The 19423-nt window shown below is 39.2% G+C and overlaps 2 protein-coding genes across 8 annotated transcripts in view; both read left to right on the top strand.

Annotated features, from left to right (window-relative positions):
• The first annotated feature begins 620 nt into the window (after positions 1 to 620).
• Positions 621 to 14383, top strand: lad1 (ladinin). 3 transcript variants are annotated; one of them, XM_061904519.1, is made up of 13 exons: positions 621 to 797; positions 1172 to 1351; positions 2875 to 3052; positions 3871 to 3944; positions 7789 to 7927; positions 8086 to 8178; positions 8532 to 8575; positions 8653 to 8701; positions 10529 to 10572; positions 10661 to 10727; positions 10800 to 10933; positions 11009 to 11098; positions 13815 to 14383. In XM_061904519.1, the coding sequence occupies exons 1-13, from the start codon at positions 760 to 762 to the stop codon at positions 13819 to 13821; spliced, it is 1137 nt and encodes a 378-aa protein (XP_061760503.1). In that variant the 5' UTR covers positions 621 to 759; the 3' UTR covers positions 13822 to 14383. The 3 variants fall into 3 exon arrangements, with proteins under 3 accessions (XP_061760503.1, XP_061760502.1, XP_061760504.1); XM_061904518.1 differs by having other exon boundaries at positions 11006 to 11098; XM_061904520.1 differs by having other exon boundaries at positions 622 to 797; positions 8653 to 8695; positions 11006 to 11098.
• Positions 14384 to 15620: 1237 nt separating this feature from the next.
• Positions 15621 to 19423, top strand: part of tnnt2a (troponin T type 2a (cardiac)) — a 27315-nt gene continuing 23512 nt past the window's right edge. For 2 of the 5 annotated variants that reach the window (XM_061904516.1, XM_061904515.1), the window contains exon 1: positions 15621 to 15806. In XM_061904516.1, the coding sequence (XP_061760500.1) occupies positions 15800 to 15806 (7 nt within the window). In that variant the 5' untranslated portion in view covers positions 15621 to 15799. The remainder of the gene's footprint in view (positions 15807 to 19423) is intronic. The other 3 variants (XM_061904514.1, XM_061904513.1, XM_061904517.1) reach the window with 2 other exon arrangements.

The raw sequence follows: 19423 nt of genomic DNA, 5'->3' as shown, positions 1-19423 counted from the left end.
ATATGCCTTCGCGCAACAAGTGACGACTGCTTCCTATGTATTTTCTAGCTAGCTTACAAGATGCACCTTTGTTTTATTCTAGCTCTCATGCTAATGGTTTGTTTTCCCTTGTGTGTGCCTTTGTTCCAAGTTAGTGTTTTTCCGTGTATTATTCCTAGCCTCCATGCTAGCGCCTTGTGTTTGTTTTTTTCTGTTTAGCGCCAGTGTTTAGTTCCTTAGCCCTTTATTAGTTAAATAAATACATTATATCTTACCTTTGCTGTGTTCTTGCCGACGCATCCTTGGAAGAGCAGACCCGGCATCGCTATGCCACACAGCCGTTACATATATATTATTAATGTTGTAAATACAAATCTTTATATATAAAGAAAGCTGACTTTCGTAAAGTTTGCTTGGGATCGATGCCTACTCACTGCCCCCAGTCCCTGCTACAACAAAATTATGCTTCACTTGTACAATTGAGAACATTTCACTGTATCTATTTTGATCTATCTTACAACAGTTACTGTATTTCATTGTAACATTCAGTGGTTTAATTATGGCTCAGGCCTGGGGGAAAAAAAAGGGCTGAACCACTTTGCTCATAGTCTCTAAGTCTCTCTCTTTCCTTCTCTCTCTCCTTCAGGTGGGTAGTTTACCTTTGTGGCGCTTCATGTGACGCCTCAGTGAATAGGGTAAAGGTGGACTACGCTCCCGAGTGCCTGTCAGTCGTTCGCCTGTCCTGAGTCGAGTACGCTGATAACGCATTTTTCATCCAGCATGTCGGTCAGTCGGAGAAACTGGTCTGCATTGTCCAGGTAAAACTTTCATTTCCAAAAGATAGCATTTAAAAACAACAATGGAATTGTAATGTGGTACTTTTCATTTGAGGTAATAGTCTTGAAATATCAACAGCGATCTCAGCTAACTAACTTACATTCACTCTTATGCACCGTGGTTTTGTCAGCGTAATACTTTTGTGTATTCTTCTGTAAAATGAGGAGAGAACCTCACCCCCCGCTGCACTATAGCAGTCTGCAGGCGTTTGTTTTCAATATGAGATTGAAATCTTGCTTACACCTTGCCCACCGAGCAAAGCAGCTTGGCTTTAACAATTATTTCCTATTTCAACAACGCTGTTATGTCATGATTGATATGAGCCTGTTTTACGAGATCACATGTCCGTCCTCAGTTTGGCACGTCAGTGGACAATGGAGGACGAGGAGGAGGCAGAGAGAGAGAGGAGGAGGAGGGTGAAAAGCTCCAGTAGCACTTGTGACCCGGAGGAGGACGACAGGCCAGCACCCACAGACCAGCTCACTACCAACCATGTTGCAGACGCCCTACCTGAAACAGCTCCAAGCTCCAGCAGGTTGGATTGAAATTCTTGCCAAAGACTATTGGAATTTATCTGGCATGCAAAGATACCACAGGAAAACTTGAAGCGGAGACAACTGGGGATTAAATTCTATTTGGCTTGCGGAGATGTGTCCTTTGTAAACCTTTCAAACTGCTTAGAAAGCTTTGCTGTCAAAGATGTCCTCAAAGCCAGCGAATACTTTTTAAAGGCCTACTGAAATGAGATTTTCTTATTTAAACGGGGATAGCAGGTCCATTCTATGTGTCATACTTGATAATTTCACGATATTGCCATATTTTTGCTGAAAGGATTTAGTAGTGAACATCGATGATAAAGTTCGCAACTTTTGGTCGCTAACAAAAAAGCCCTGCCTTTACCGGAAGTTGCAGACGATGACGTCACCCGTTGATGGCTCCTCACATCCTCACATTGTTTTTAATGGGAGCCTCCAACAAAAAGAGCTATTCGGACCGAGAAAACAACAATTTCCCCATTAATTTTTGCGAGGATGAAATATCCGTGTTTGAGGACTAAAAAAAAAAAAACGCGATTGCATTGGGACGGATTCAGATATTTTTAGACACATTTACTAGGATAATTCTGGGAAATCCCTTATCTTTCTATAGTGTTGCTAGTGTTTTAGTGAGATTAATAGTACCTGATAGTCGGAAGGGTGTGTCCACGGGTGTCTTGAGGCCAGTGTCTGATGGTAGTCGACGGCAACTGTATGGACAACACAAGCTCAGCTGATCCCCGGTAAGTGCCGACTTTTGACCACAATTTTCTCACTGAAAACTGATGGTTGACATTTGGTCGGGATCCATGTTCGCTTGACCGCTCTGATCCATAGGAAAGCTTTACCTCCGGGAATTTTAAACAAGGAATCACCGTGTGTTTGTGTGGCTAAAGGCAAAAGCTTCCCAACTCCATCTTTCTACTTTGACTTCTCCATTATTAATTGAAGAAAGTGCAAAAGATTCAGCAACACAGATGTCCAAAATACTGTATAATTATGCGGTTAAAGCAGACGACTTTTAGCTGTGTGTGCGTGCAGCGCTAATATTTCCTAACAGTCCGTGCCATCACGCGTACACGTCATCATTCCGCGACGTTTTCAACAAGAGACTCCCGGGAAATTTAAAATTGCAATTTAGTAAACTAAAAAGGCCGTATTGGCATGTGTTGCAATGTTAATATTTCATCATTGATATATAAACTATCAGACTGCGTGGTCGGTAGTAGTGGGTCTCAGTAGGCCTTTAAAGAACTTAAGCTGAGCCTTTTTGAGTGGGATCCATTAAAAACATAGAGCTGAATAACACACAAGATAAGGGATTTCCCAGAATTATCCTAGTAAATGTGTCTAAAAACATCTGAATCCGTCCCAATGCAATCGCGTTTTTTTTTCTAACTTGGTTTTTTATTTTTTCTAGTCCGTCGCTATCAATATCCTCAAACACGAATATTTTATCCTCGCTCAAATTAATGGGGAAATTGTCATTTTCTCGGTCCGAATAGCTTTGTTTATTTTCTAGTGCCGAGCAGATGCAGGTGGACTTCATGGAAATGCTGCGTGTTCGTGATGAAAAGCAGAGGGTGAGGCAAGCGGAGACCCTGCGGCATCAGAAGAGGGTGGAAGAGAACGAAGAGGCGACTCCTTACGTCCCTAAAAACTTCAGCGGTAAAAGGAGTGCAAAAGTCACAAACACAGAGGTAAGGCTTTTTTATTATTTTAAGATAACATTAGGGTGTAGTTAGGAGACTGTTATGCTCCAATTAGGACTATCTGTACTGTGTATTTAATTAATATATTCCAAATTCCCTTAAAATGCAAGTGTCAAGGCTATAAAAGCTTTAATGTCACCATGCATGTGCATTTAATGCTATTCCCAATAGGTGCAAGAGTATATTTGTGTGTGTTTAGAAGAAACAGTCCATGTAATGCCAACCTGCAGTGTGTAACCTCAGTGTGTTGTTACCCCACACAGAGTCGTGTTAATCATCTACACAACAACTCAGGCATGGGAGGTGATTTTTTTTGCATTGAGTTTCTTAATCTTACACAAAGTGACCCATGTTCTCACACACACACACACACATGCAAACACTGTATATGCAAAAGTATTGAAACATGTAGCCATCCTTTACGGAGCTATACCTCTTTGCATGTCGCCATTGGGCCATAGGATCTCCGGTATAGTTCATCCAACAGTTTTATGGGGTTTGGGTCAGGGTTCTTAAGATGTTCTTTCACACCAAACCTACAAATATAAACAACCCTTGCACATGGCCTATCTTTATTATATTATGTAAAGTCTACCATTGTAAATCAAGTGACCATCTTTTATAAAATTGATAAGACCAGTATCAGGGACCTTCGATACACTTGCAAGTGATTTTTATTTCAAGTTATCTGAAAACGAAGCCATGCCTCTACGATGTTATGTAATGCAAGGTGTGTATCGGGTGGTGAAAAAAAGCTTTGTGCTTGTGTTGATCATGGTCTTTTGTTTGTGATTCTCTATTATTAGCAGGAAAATGGAGAACCATCGGGGAATGACCCAGTGTCAAGGCTGCCGTCCACCCCAACTCCCAAGTTTATCAGGTTCACAAGAAATATCTGTTTTTCCTATTATTTTTTGAAAGAAAGTCTGAAAATAAATTAGAAAAACACACAACTAGAAATTTAGATACGACACATACACAATCATATATAGAAAGTCTACAATCACACAGAATAATAACTTGTTAAGGGACAGAATAAAAAATCTCAGAGACATACTTGCCAACCCTCCCGGATTTTCCGGGAGACTCCCGAAATTCAGCGCCTCTACCAATAACCTCCCGGGACAAATTTTCTCCAGAGAATCTCCCGAAATTCAGGCGGAGCTGGAGGCCACGCCCACTCCAGCTCCACGCAGACCCGAGTGACGTGTCGACAGCCTGTTTTCACGTCCGCTTTCCCACAATATAAACAGAGTGCCTGCCCAATGACTTTATAACTTTAGAATGATCCAGGGTGAGTTCTTGGTTTATTGTTTGGCAGTTTCATTAACGTCCTACCAGCACGGCAACAACACACAACAACAGCAGTCACGTTTTCGTCTACCTTAAAGCAGTTTGTCTGCCGTAAACAGCAATGTTGTGACACTCTTAAACAGGACAATACTGCCATCTACTGTGCATGCATATGTGACAATAACATATACGGCTTTTAGAGCAGTGGTTCTCAAACATTTTTCAGAGATGTACCCCCTGTGAACATTTTTTTAATTCAAGTACCCCCTAATCAGAGCAAAGCATCTTTGGTTGAAAACAAGAGATAAAGAAGTAAAATACAGCACTATGTCATCAGTTTCTGATTTATCAAATAGTACAACAGTGCAAAATATTGCTCATTTGTAGTGGTCTTTCTTGAACTATTTGGAAAAAATATATAAAAAGAACTAAAAACTTGTTGAAAAATAAACAAGTTATTCAATTATAAATACAAATTTCTACACATACTGCGATGAGGTGGCGACTTGTTCAGGGTGTACAACGCCTTCTGCCCTATTGTAGCTTAGATAGGCACCAGCGCCCCCCACAACCCCAAAGGTTATAAGCGGTAGAACATAGATGGATGGATAGCTGTAAATATACTCCTCCCCTCTTAACTACGCCACCAACAATGCCCCGCCCCCAACCACTCCCGCCTCCTCCCGAAATCGAAGGTCTCAAGGTTGGCAAGTATGCTCAGAGAGGAAGTGAAGAATCTTAGAGAGGAACAAACAGCAATGCGCCAAGGCAACACCGATCTGAAAAATATCACAGACTAGATGAACCAGACTACACAGATAATGTGATCGTGACTGGGCTGCGTATCATACCCAGATCTTACACCAGGGATGTTGACAACTGAGGAGAACCAGAAGAAATGGATGTTGCTTCAACGAAGCAACAAGTGGGTACCTTTCAGAGGTGGGTAGAGTAGCCAGAAATTGCACTCAAGTAAGAGTACTGTTACTTTAGAGATTTATTACTCAAGTAAAAGTAAGGAGTAGTCACCCAAATATTTACTTGAGTAAAAGTAAAAAGTACGTTGTGAAAAAACTACTCAAGTACTGAGTAACTGATGAGTAACCTGATTACGGCAACAAATAATGCACAGAAACATGACAATAGCAACGAACAAATTCAGAGCCAGGAATATCTCTTAAGCAACTAAAACAATAATATATATTAAATAATAGTACATTAAAATAAAATAAAATAAAATGGCACATTGAGCCACAATAAATTAACACCACTATGGGCTCAGTAGGCATTCATTGATTTGATTGATTGATTGAGTGATTGAAACTTGTATTAGTAGATTGTACAGTACAGTACATATTCCGTACAATTGACCACTAAATGGTAACACCCCAATAAGTTTTTCAACGTTTATCAATTACTTAGTAAATGACCAAGTTGAGGTGATCTACCTCATATATACATATACATACATACACATATCATTTATACACACACATATCATATATACACACACACATATCATATATATATATATATATATATATACACATTTATATATACAGTATATAATTTATATTTATTTATTTTGTCGTTTTTGTTGACATGTTAAAGGTGTTTTAATGAATATACATGCATGTTTAACACATAGATTCCTATCTTTCATGAAGACAAGAATATAAGTTGGTGTATTACATGATTCTGATGACTTGCATTGATTGGAATCAGACGTCCAGGTTTTCAAATCGAGGAGAAAAAAAGTTCCTCTTTTCTGTCTAATACCACATGAAAGTCGTTGGTTTTTGGCATCTTATTTGTCCAGCTTCCATATTGTTTTTTATACACTTTAAAAGAAATACATTGGCGGCAAACTCCGTAGCTTGCTAGTTTGTTTGCTCTGGCTTTCGGAGACTCTTATTTTGTTAGTGCAGGCGCGATGGAGCGGCACTTTTATTATGAAGGCAGGAACTGTGCGATCAGTCTTTAAGCTTTGACGGGAAGTACGGTTGAAATAAAAAAAATATTTTTTCCTTTACACTTTTGATTGATTGATTGAAACTTTTATTATTAGATTGCACGGTACAGTACATATACCGTACAATTGACCACTAAATGGTAACAACCCAATAAGTTTTTCAACTTGTTTAAGTCGGGTCATGTGACCGCCTGGCTCTGTTTGATTGGTCCAACGTCACCAGTGACTGCATGTGATTGGTGAAACGCAGGCATGCGTAGATTCTACTTTGAAGGTCTGTCATTACCAAAACAAATATTAACAGATCGATAAAAAAAAGTAGCGAGCTGAATGTAGATAAATGGAACGGAATAAAAGTAGCGTTTCTTCTCTATAAATATACTCAAGTTAAAGTAAAAGTATGTTGCATAAAAACTACTCATAGAAGTACAATTTATCCCAAAAGTTACTCAAGTAAATGTAACGGAGTAAATGTAGCGCGTTACTACCCACCTCTGGTACCTTTCTGTAGGCAAACAATGTTGATGTCGATATTAACACCATCAACGGGTGCATTCCACTGTATGGAAGGAACATTACCTTTAAGTTCAACTGGATATTCAAAATCGCACTGGTAAAACAGGGAAAGAAGTTGAAGGGTACACACGTGACATCGCCAAGCAAGCACGGGTACACTTTAGGTTTAGGGCTCTTGAAGCATAAATTTCAAAACCTACATTAATCGTCCTGTCCCCTTAGCAGAACAACAGCCCCCAAAGCACGATGTTTCCACCCCCATGCTTCAGAGTAGGTATGGTGTTCTTAGGATGCAACTCTGTATTCTTCTTCATCCAAACACAACGAGTTGAGTTTATACCAAAATGAAAACATGGATGATACAGCAGAATATTGGGAGAATGTCATGTGATCAGATGAAACCAAAATAGAACTTATTGGTATATATTTATTTATAAACTCAACTCGTCATGTTTGGAGGAATAAGAATACTGAGTTGCATCCCAAGAATACCATACCTACTGTGAAGCATGGGGGTGGAAACATCATGCTTTGGGGCTGTTTTTCTGCTAAGGGGACAAGACGATTGATCCGTGTTAAGGAAAGAATGAATGTGGCCATGTATCGTGAGATTTTGAGCCAAAACCTCCTTCCATCAGCGAGAGTTTTGAATGGTTGACCAAATACTTATTTTCCACCATAATTTACAAATAAATTCTTTAAAATTCCTACAATGTGAATATCTGGATTTTTTTTTTTCACATTCTGTCTCTCACAGTTGAAGTGTACCTATGATGAAAATTACAGACCTCTGTCATCATTTTAAGTGGGAGAACTTGCACAATCGGTGGCTGACTAAATACTTTTCTGCCCCACTGTATATGCATGCCACACATCCAAAACCAGTCTAAGAGAAGCAACAAACAATTTGCATTCATTACTATTTATGCTTCTAATGTTGCAGTTCTGTCTCCATCTCAATCGACAAGAGCCCCACTTCTCCCAAGAGCTCCCTCTCTCTGATGGACCCCGGGTCACCCACAGACCTCTTGGTCTCACCCTGTCAGAGTCCCACTTCCAATGGACATGGAGAGGTTTTCCAGGTAGGAAGTACTGCAGACATACTGTATGTACACTCAATTAGTCCTGACATACTCTATATAGTATTCAATGATATGTGTAGCAACATTACCCTCTACTGTCCAAAGTAATCATTGCATTATTGTATTCTATTACAGTCTCTTATTTTGCTCTATCTCAGACCAGTGATCTCAGCCCTTCAATTAACAACAGCTCTGAACAGACAGCCACACCTGTGTTCATCAGAAAGAGCTCCAGGACCATATCATTCAGGGTAAAGACATTACACAGCAATGGACCATGCATTGCCTTAAAACATGGGTGTCCAAAGTTTTTCCACCAAGTGCCACATGCCGAAAAACAAAGCATGTGGGGGAAATTTTGATAGTGAGATCTATATAATATTAAGGTTTCTGTCATTATATTAATGTACAACTTTTTTCTTACAGTTTTACTTTTGCTTTATTTAGTTTTATTTTATATCGACAATATGCTGCAGGCCAACAAAAGGTGAACTGTAGGCCTAAAAAGGCCCCCAAGCCACACTTCAGACACCCCTGGTTTAAGACGGACACTCGTAGACGAGTGACTGTATGAGTACTCAGTGACAGTGCTTGGTCCCTGCAGATGTTGAGGAAGAAAGAGGAGGAGACTTCGCCACTGCAGAGAAGGTCTGTACGACTGGAATGTGTGTCCCTAATTATGTGTTTGTGAAAAGTTGACTTACCCAGTTTGTATTCTGTTTTAGTTCAAGTGTCAGGATTGCATCAAAGAAGTTTGAAACCAACACGGTAAAAGTCAGTGCAATGTAATGTAAAAGTACACAATGTGGGATTTGTATCTACTCGTCAATTGATTAATTAGAAATCGTTTGATTCATGACCCCCATCAGTGCCTATGAATTGTCATTTTTTTAGACTTAGACTTATACAAACTTTATTGATCCACAAGGGAAATTGTTCCACACAGTAGCTCAGTTACAAAGGATGGAAAGGGTAAGGATGCAGGTTTAAAGTAGACCATAGTGACCCAAACTGCTCTGACTGCAGTGCCCTCTGCTGGTTGTTCAAGGGAGTGTGTAGGTCACATTTACTTCTACATCTGATTTGTGATAGGAATGTCTCATCGACGGCTTCACGGTGGCAGAGGGGTTAGTGCATCTGCCTCACAATACGAAGTTCCTGCAGTCCTGGGTTCAAATCCAGGCTCAGGTTCTTTCTGTGTGGAGTTTGCATGTTCTCCCCGTGAATGCGTGGGTTCCCTCCGGGTACTCCGGCTTCCTCCCACTTCCAAAGACATGCACCTGGGGATAGGTTGATTGGCAACACTAAATTGGCCCTAGTGTGTGAATGTGAGTGTGAATGTTGTCTGTCTATCTGTGTTGGCCCTGCGATGAGGTGGCGACTTGTCCAGGGTGTACCCCGCCTTCCGCCCGATTGTAGCTGAGATAGGCGCCAGCGCCCCCCGCGACCCCGAAAGGGAATAAGCGGTAGAAAATGGATGGATGGATGTCTCATCGACACAAAAGCAAAAAAGCAATCCGCATATGCAAATTCAATACAAATACAAAATAAAGCATATTTATATTCACATCTCAAAAATAAATGTACAAATACGCATTTATTTCTACACATTCTTGATTTGTTTGTATGTCACATTTTCATATTCATACATTTTATTTGTATATATTTTCAAATCTCGAAAATATATTTACAAATACGAGTTTATTTATAAAAAATATTTATTTATTTGTATATCACATTTGTATTTGTATATTCATTGACATATGCATATGTATTAATATCACAATGCTATACGTATATAATCTACTATGATCTACTCATTGGCCTAGTGCAGGGGTCGGGAACCTTTTTGGCTGAGAGAGTCATGAAAGCCAAATACTTTAAAATGTATTTTCGTGAGAGCCATATCATATTTTTTAACACTGAATACAACCAAATGCGTGCGTTTTTCAAGTAAGACCAACATTTTTAGAGTATAATAAGTCTCTAATTCTTTTGAATAACATTGTTATTACTTGAACAGGTGCGGTAGAAAACGGATGGATCGATTAAAATGCATGAGAATGTTTTATATTTTGAACGTTATTTTTAACATCGTGATTACCAGCGGAATTATTCGTTACTTATCGTGTTAAGCAATGTCAGCTAAGATTTATCTGAGAGCCAGATGCAGTCATCAAAAGAGCCACATCTGGCTCTAGAGCCATAGGTTCTCTACCCCTGGCCTAGTGGTTAGAGTGTCCGCCCTGAGATCGGTAGGTTGTGAGTTAAAACCCCGGCCGAGTCATACCAAAGACTATGGAAAAATGGGACCCATTGCCTCCCTGCTTGGCACTCAGCATCAAGGGTTGAAATTGAGGGTTAAATCACCATAAATGATTCCCACTGCTGCTGCCCACTGCTCCCCTCACTTCCCAAGGGGTGATCATTGGGATGGGTCAAATGCAGAGGACATATTTCACCACACCTAGTATGTGTGTGACAATCATTGGTACTTTAACTTTAACTTAAGTTGATGTGAGACCAATCTACTTCCAAAACTGACTAATTTAGCACTAAAACTATTGTGTGCAAAGTTTAATCTCTTTTGGTTTGAATCAGGATCCAGCGGTTAATGAGCAAAAATCGTCACTTTTCCAGAGGAAGTGAGTATATTTCATCAAACCATTTGGAGACCTTCGAGTGCTACAGTTGACTCAGCAGAATGTGTTTGTTTCCTCACGACTTGTGCAGCTCCGTGCAGAGAGTGTCATCCAGGTCCATCCAGGAGAAGATGGAGAGGCTAGCCCAGGCTGCACAGGTCTGAACTCACACAAATTGTACAATAATGTCATCCGAAGATGTATTTTTTTTTCAATCCTGGCATGCACAGAAATCAGGAACTGCTCGATCTCCAGATGTGAACCAGAGGACCTTCTACCTGCTGGACGAGGTGTCCAGGAAGAGAAGCTTCTTTGAGAAGGAGCAGCAGGCAGCGAAGCCAACAAGCCCTCCCAAAGACATAAGGTCAGAAAGCTCCTCTCCCTATTGACGCTCGGGGCAAATGCATATTCATGTACGTCTGTCCTTGTATCGCAGCAGGAATTTCCGGGCTACTCGTCAGGTATTTCGAGCAGGATCAACCGCTGGCTCGGCAGCACCAACCAAACCGGATGTTCCTCTAGTCCCACGGTAAGATCAGCTGTTAGAGCATGTTGGCTGCACCTGTGCATGGAAAGACACTTGTAGCAGCTAGGAGGCACTGCTGTTCCTTGAGTTGATATCAGGGCTCCTCATTCATCCATCCATCCATTTCCTACCGCTTATTACCTTTGGGGTCGCGGGGGGCGCTGGTACCTATCTCAGCTACAATCGGGCACCTACTCATTGGCCTAGTGGTTAGAGCAGGGGTGTCAAACCCATTTTAGATCGGGGGCTACATGGAGAAAAATCTACTCCCAAGTGGGCCGGACTGATAAAATCACGGCACGATAACTTACAAATAAAGACAACTTCAGATTGTTTTCTCTGTTTAAAAATAGAACAAATACATTCGGAAAATGTACAAATAATGTTGTTGGTTTTTTTTACACTTACTTGTTGCGGTTAGTAGTATTGATTGATTAATTGATTGAAACTTTTATTAGTAGATTGCACAGTACGGTACATATTCCGTACAATTGACCACTAAATGGTAACACCCGAATAAGTTTTTCAACTTGTTTAAGTCTGGGTCCACGTTAATCAAGTCTTGGTTTTCTATCTTTAGTTGTCGTTATTTATACTGTCTGAATAAATTACGTGATAATGTTCATCAGTTAACTCATTGGAGTTCTTTTTCAATCTATCAAGATAAAAAAAAAATATCGAAACCAAATAAAATGATGTTATTTATGTAGTTTGCTCATTTTCCTTGACTGGTGCACTAACATCAAGTGGTTTATTTTTTTTTTTTACATATGTAGCACCATCTACAAAGATGCAAAGAATTGCTATTGTGACATCTAGTGGACACATTAAGAAAAGCAGTTTCTTTCATTCACAAATTTCGGCTCGATTTTATACTTAGCAAACTCATCCCGCGGGCCGGATAAAACCGGTTGGTGGGCCTGATCAGGCCCGCGGGCCGCATGTTTGACACCTGAAACGAAACTCAGTTGAAAGTAAAAAGCCATCGTCGCAATTGATATGATTTTTAAACATTACCAACCTTGGATCACTATAGCTCTTGTCTCAAAGTAGGTGCACTGTCACAACCTGTGACATCATGCCGTGACTTATTTTGAGTTTGTTGTTGTTTTCCTGTGTGTAGTGTTTTAGTTCTTGTCTTGCGCTCCTATTTTGGTGGCTTTTTCTCTTTATTTGGTATTTTTCTGTAACAGTTTCATGTCTTCCTTTAAACTACATATCTACTTTGTTTTAGCAATCAAGGATATATCAGTTGTTTTTATCCTTCTTTGTGGGGACATTGTTGATTGTCATCTCATGTTCGGATGTACGATGTGGAAGCCATCTTTGCTCCACAGTAAGTCTTTGCTGTCGTCCAGCATTCTGTTGTTGTTTACTTTGTAGCCAGTTCAGTTTTAGTTTCATTCTGCATAGCCTTCCTTAAGCTTCAATGCTTTTTCTCAGGGGCACTCACCTTTTGTTTATTTTCGGTTTAAGCATTAGATACCGTTTTTACCTGCACGCTGCCCACTGCAGTTTCCGACATCTACAAAGCTATTAGCTACCGGCTACCACCTACTGATGTGGAAGAGTATTACACGGTTACTCTGCCCAGCTCTAGGCAGCACCGACATTTAACAACAACACATAATTTGAAGACTACAATTACTGGTTTGCAGAAAATATTTTTAACCCAATTAGGTGAAATTAAATAATCTCCCACGGCACCGCAGACTGTATCTCACGGCACACTAGTATACCACGGCACAGTGTTTAAAAAACACTGTGTTAGTGCATGTGTCTCATAATACAAAGGTCCTGAGTTTGATCCCCAGGCTTGGGGTCTTTCTGAGTGGAGTTTGAATGTTGTCCCCGGGTACTACGGGTTCCTCCCACCTCCAAAGACACCTGGGGTGTGTGAATGTGAGAGTGAATTTTGTCTGTCTATCTGTGTTGGCCCTGAGATGAGATGGTGACTTGTCCAGGGTGTACCCCGCCTGAATGCACCTGAGATAGGGTCCAGCACCCCCCGCGACCCCAAAAGGGACAAGTGGTTTAAAATGGATGGATGGAATAATGAATTATTATTTTTAATAATAACAATAATTTATGATAATGACAATGGTACATTATTACCATATCTACAGATTGTACCATCTCTGCAAACTGGCCTGACGTTGTGCGCCAAGACAAGAATAGAGACTTTTGTTCCTCACATAATGTGTATATTTCAATTTACAATACCATCCTCAAGAAAAAGGAGGACAATAACAAAGTATAAAAAAAGTCATGCGCATGACGAACACAAACTGGATCCTTTAGGAACCAACAAATGATTCCTTCTCTCCCTCTTCACCTCAGACTTCTGCAAAAAGTCTGAGCTTTGGCACATTCAGAGGTGTGCAGATAACACAGTCATCAAAAGGTATGGCAGGGAGGGTGAATACAGGGGTCTTGTAAAGCAGTGGTCCCCAACCAACCCCCGGCCAACATCTCTGTTTTTATCATTCTAAATATGACTGACCTGTGTTTGGGACTGGATTTATATAATGTTGTTGTCAAAGTAGGACTTAAAGTGTTTTGATTTTATTTCAAGTTACGTGTCCCACACATGCAATTCAGGACAAGCGGTAGAAAATGGACGGATGGATAAATTCCATGACTTCTTTTTTAAAATAAAAGTTGTCTTTTTTTTCTATTAGATTTGCACAATAATAGCCTTTCAATGTTCTGTCTGCAGGATTTAAAACATGTGGACATCACCAGCAAGAGGAGTTTATTTGAGGACAGAAGCCATGACAGACATCACAAAGTCCAAACCGTGAAACATCTATAAGTTAAAGTATTTCAAGATCATCTTCTTCATTTGGTTGAAAAAAGGAAAATAAAGAAGTCACGCATCACTTAGTCCATGGTTTTATTTTTAGGGAAAAAGTAAGAAAATAGCATAAGACAATAACATTTATTTCCTGAATCTTTTTGTCTTTTTTTTTTTTAATCTTTCCTGTCGCTGTAACAAAATGGTAAAATATTTGAAACTAAAACATGATGAACTCATTGGAAATGTCATTGCTGCAATCACTCTTTGATGAGATGTGACAATATCGTTTAACATTAAACAGTGTTGAGAAAATAAATGTCTTGTTTGCCTTAACGAAAAGTCCATTGCATGAGAAGCACTTTAAAAAAAGTTGTCAAGACTGTTTTTTTTTTTTAATGAAAGCTCTACTCTTGTGAAATATTCTGTTCTGAATGCCTTCATGGGAAAGTCACAACTTGGAATAAAACATTTTATTACAACAAATGTCACTTGAGACTCACTCAAACTTTTATTGGAATTTCAATAATTTGTCAAGTCTATTTTTGTATGTTTTTAATAGGCAATTGTAAAACACAATGGCAACACATGTCACCTGGTTGTTAATTACAGTTAGAATACAAAAAAAGAGTGTTTACAGTGGGGCAAAAAAAGTATTTAGTCAGCCACCGATTGTGCAAGTTCTCCCGCTTAAAATGATGACAGAGGTCTGTAATTTTCATCATCGGTACACTTCAACTGTGAGAGACAGAATGTGAAAAAAAATCCAGGAATTCACATTGTAGGAATTTTAAAGAATTTATTTGTAAATTATGGTGGAAAATAAGTATTTGGTCAACCATTCAAAGCTCTCATTGATGGAAGGAGGTTTTGGCTCAAAATCTCACGATACATGGCCCCATTCATTCTTTCATTAACACGGATCAATCGTCCTGTCCCCTTAGCAGAAAAACAGCCCCAAAGTGTGATGTTTCCACCCCCATGCTTCACAGTAGGTATGGTGTTCTCGGGATGCAACTCAGTATTCTTCTTCCTCCAAACACGACGAGTTGAGTTTATACCAAAAATGGATACATGGATGATACAGCAGAGGATTGGGGGAATGTCATGTGGTCAGATGAAACCAAAATAGAACTTTTTGGTATAAACTCAACTCGTCGTGTTTGGAGGAAGAATAATACTGAGTTGCATCCCAAGACCACCACACCTACTGTGAAGCATGGGGGTGGAAACATCATGCTTTGGGGCTGTTTTTCTACTAAGGGGACAGGACGATTGATCCGTGTTAAGGAAAGAATGAATGGCGTCATGTATCGTGAGATTTTGAGCCAAAACCTCCTTCCATCAGCGATAGCTTTGAATGGTTGACCAAATACTTATTTTCCATCATCATTTACAAATAAAATCTTTAAAATTCCTACAATGTGAATTCCTGGATTTTTTTTCACATTCTGTCTCTCACAGTTGAAGTGTACCTATGATGAAAATTACAGACCTCTGTCATCATTTTAAGTGGGAAAACTTGCTCAATCGGTGGCTGACTAAATACTTTTTTGCACCACTGTAATTTTAGACATGTTACATCAGCAATTAGATTGCAGTTCTAGGCCTGCCATGCCATAGAAGGCTGGCTTCTGAGGGGAAGGCTGATAATGCAAGTGGCATTTATCTTCAAAGTTAATAATAACACAACAAAAGGTTGTGCAGCCTTCAGGGCGACCACTCAGTTTGCGTCTTTTACCACTGAGACCTCGCTCTCATTCCCAGGTAGGTTCTGCAGATACTTGGCTTGCAGAGGTTGCACTGGAAATTGTGAGAAAATGAAGGTTTTCTGTAAAAGAACTGAGGGAGTGTGTTGGTGTTAAAGGTCGCCGTCATGTCGGACAACGAGGAGGTGGTGGAGGAGTATGAGGAGTAAGTCTTTTCATCATCGCTTTACTCATGCGCAGCATGCCTTTGACAGACGCATTTCATAACTGATATGTTTGCTTTGACTTTCACAGGGAGGTGGAAGGTAAGAAAAGTCATTGTAACTGTTGATGTTTGATGTCAAAACAAAAAAGATGTACAAGTTGAAAAAAAACCCAATATGCTATAATGACGATAATGTACTACTGCAGTGGTTCTCAAACGGGGGTACGCGTACCCCTGGGGGTACATGAAGGTATGCCAAGGGGTACATGAGATTTTTTTTTAATATTCTAAAAATAGCAACAATTCAAAAATCCTTTATAAATATATTTATTGAATAATACTTCAACAAAATATGAATGTAAGTTCATAAACTGTGAAAAAAAATACAACAATGCAATATTCAGTGTTGACAGGTAGATTTTTTTGTGTACATGTTCCATAAACATTGATGTTAAAGATTTATTTTTTTGTGAAGAAATGTTTAGAACTAAGTTCATGAATCCAGATGGATCTCTATGACCTACTCAGTGGCCTAGTGGTTAAAGTGTCTGCCCTAAAATCGGTAGGTTGTGAGTTCAAACCCCGGCCGAGTCATACCAAAGACTATAAAAAAAATGGGACCCATTGCCTTCCCTGCTTGGCACTCAGCATCAAGGGTTGGAATTGGGGGTTAAATTACCATAAAAGGATTCCCGGGCGTGGCACCGCTGCTGCCCACTGCTCCCCTCACCTCCCAAGGGGTGAACAAGGGGACAAATTTCACCACAGTGTGTGTGACAATCATTGGTAGGTTAACTTTAACTTTGTTACAATCCCCAAAGAGGGCACTTTAAGTTGATGGTTACTTCTATGTGTAGAAATCTTTATTTACAAGTTTAGTTATTTTTATATCTTTTTTTTCCAAATAGTTCAAGAAAGACCACTACAAATGAGCAATATTTTGAACTGTTATATAATTTAGTATTTATTTATTTATTTATTTATTTAATACATCCAAAACTGATGACATAGTGCTTTATTTTACTTCTTAATATCTTTTTTTCAAAAAAAAATGCTTGGCTCTGATTAGGGGGTACTTGAATCAAAAAAAATATTAACAGGGGTACATCACTGAAAAAAGATTTAGAACCACTGTACTACTGTATATACCAGACCTGCACAAATTAAGGCCCGGGGGATGCATGTGAAGTGAAGTGAATTATATTTATATAGCGCTTTTTTCTAGTGACTCAAAGCGCTTTACATAGTGAAAACCAATATCCGAGTTACATTTAAACCAGTGTGGGTGGCACCGGGAGCAGCTGGGAAAAGTGTTTTGCCCAAGGACACAACGGCGGTGACCAGGACGGCAGAAGTGGGGATCGAACCTGGAACCCTCAAGTAGCTGGCACGCAGTCGCTCTACCAACCGAGCTATACCGCCCCTAATTTGCAGCCAGTTAAGCTTTTCAATTTGGCCCGAGGGACATTCCCAAATAATATGTTTTTTTAGATTTTTAAGATGGAAAGTGTGGCTGCCATTATGATGTTTTCTAATGACCTTAACTCTTGAACTATACAAAGTATTTCAATGCTTGGAATCTGTCCTTTTGCATGATATACTGGTTACTATGGTAATCACAGCACCTCAGACGAGGCACCAAGCAGTGTAGGTGTGGAGTGTTTCCATAGTGGAGATTTTTACAACAAAGTTCTAAAGCTTAGTGATATATCAGATTGTAGGTGTGTTTTTGTTTTTGTTTTCAATTTCGCGTTCATTTTTCGCTGTTTGTTGAATTTTTGTTGCATTTTGCTTGATTGTAAAATATGTCAATCGGGAGTGGGTGTGACGTTCATATGTTGTCAATATTCAGTGTTTTATGTTTCGTAGTTAATATTGCAAAGCCCACATTCTTTATTTTCATGTACATTCTGGGTTTCTCATTCAATAAAAAAAAAAAGTAAAATTTCATTCCATTTTCATTCCATTCGTAACGTTTTTCGCATTCAATCAGACATTATTGTGAGGTTTTGTATCAGGGTTCCTAATATTAGATATTCCAGCCCCAAGACACATTTTTACTCTAAATTTGGTCAAATTAATTAATTCTGCACCACTAAGATCTGCATTGACTAGATGACAAGGTTACATTTTTAAATTAGTTTTTCTTTCCTTTCCAGAACTTGGTAAAATATCAATTTCCAATGCTACACAAATAAACTAGTGCTGTTAAAACAGTTCATTTTATCATCTATTAATACACCTAGAAATACAATTTATCTTAATAGCATTAATCACACGTTTAAATTTGGATTAATCACAATTCATTCAAGGTTATGACACACTCGCATAATTTAAATGAGTTTAAAATACCTCAATATTTTGACAAAAATGCAATTTTGTTGTCATACTGTCATCAAGAAACAGCCCTAAAATGAACAGAAATTACATATTTCTCTTCATATAAAAAACACAAAGATACAAGTGTACTATTTGCAACCACTTTAAAAATATATACAGAAAAAGAGGACATTTTCTTCCAAAAGTCTGCTCAAATTCCAGATTGTATGGACTTTTTGCAGGTAACTTAGTTTACAGAGCTGTCATTGATTAACCATTTCCTGCTGTTTCTTGAAATTAGTGATGAAAAAAGGGAAAATATTATTTTGTTTACATAAAAATGATATTTGGAATTGGATGGTGCACATCAGGAAAGGTGCAGCAGCTACAGAGAAGTAAATAAATATATATTTCAAATCTAATTGCTTGAGAATGATACAATACAGCGCAGTATTTTTTATTTTTATTTTTTCCTGCAGGAATTCTCCTTAAGGAATCAACAATGTACTATCTACAGTGGGGCAAAGAGGTATTTAGTAAGCCACCGATTGTGCAAGTTCTCCCACTTAAAATGATGACAGAGGTCTGTAATTTTCATCATAGGTACACTTCAACTGTGAGAGACAGAATGTGAACAAAAATACAGGAATTCACATTGTAGGAATTTTAAAGAATTTATTTGTAAATTATGGTGGAAAATAAGTATTTGGTCAACCATTCAAAGCTCTCACTGATGGAAGGAGGTTTTGGCTCAACATTTCACGATACATGGCCCCATTCATTCTTTCCTTAACCCGGATCAATCGTCCTGTCCCCTTAGCAGAAAAACAGCCCCAAAGCATGATGTTTCCACCCCCATGCTTCACAGTAGGTGTGGTGTCCTTGGGCTGCAACTCAGTATTCTTCTTCCTCCAAACACGACGAGTTGAGTTTATACCAAAATGGATACATGGATGATACAGCAGAGGATTGGGAGAATGTCATGTGGTCAGATGAAACCAAAATAGAACTTTTTGGCATAAACTCAATTTGTCGTGTTTGGAGGAAGAAAAATACTGAGTTGCATCCCGAGGACACCACACCTACTGTGAAGCATGGGGGTGGAAACATCGTGCTTTGGGGCTGTTTTTCTGCTAAGGGGACAGGACGATTGATCCGTGTTGAGGAAAGAATGAATGGGGCCATGTATCGTGAGATTTTGGGCCAAAACCTCCTATTCCTCAGTGAGAGCTTTGAATGGTTGACCAAATACTTATTTTCCACCATAATTTACAAACACATTCTTTAAAATTCCTACA

Source organism: Nerophis ophidion, linkage group LG06 (genome assembly GCF_033978795.1).
Source record: "Nerophis ophidion isolate RoL-2023_Sa linkage group LG06, RoL_Noph_v1.0, whole genome shotgun sequence".
Classification (NCBI taxonomy): Eukaryota; Metazoa; Chordata; class Actinopteri; order Syngnathiformes; family Syngnathidae; genus Nerophis; species Nerophis ophidion.
This window is presented reverse-complemented; position numbering and strand designations above follow the sequence as displayed.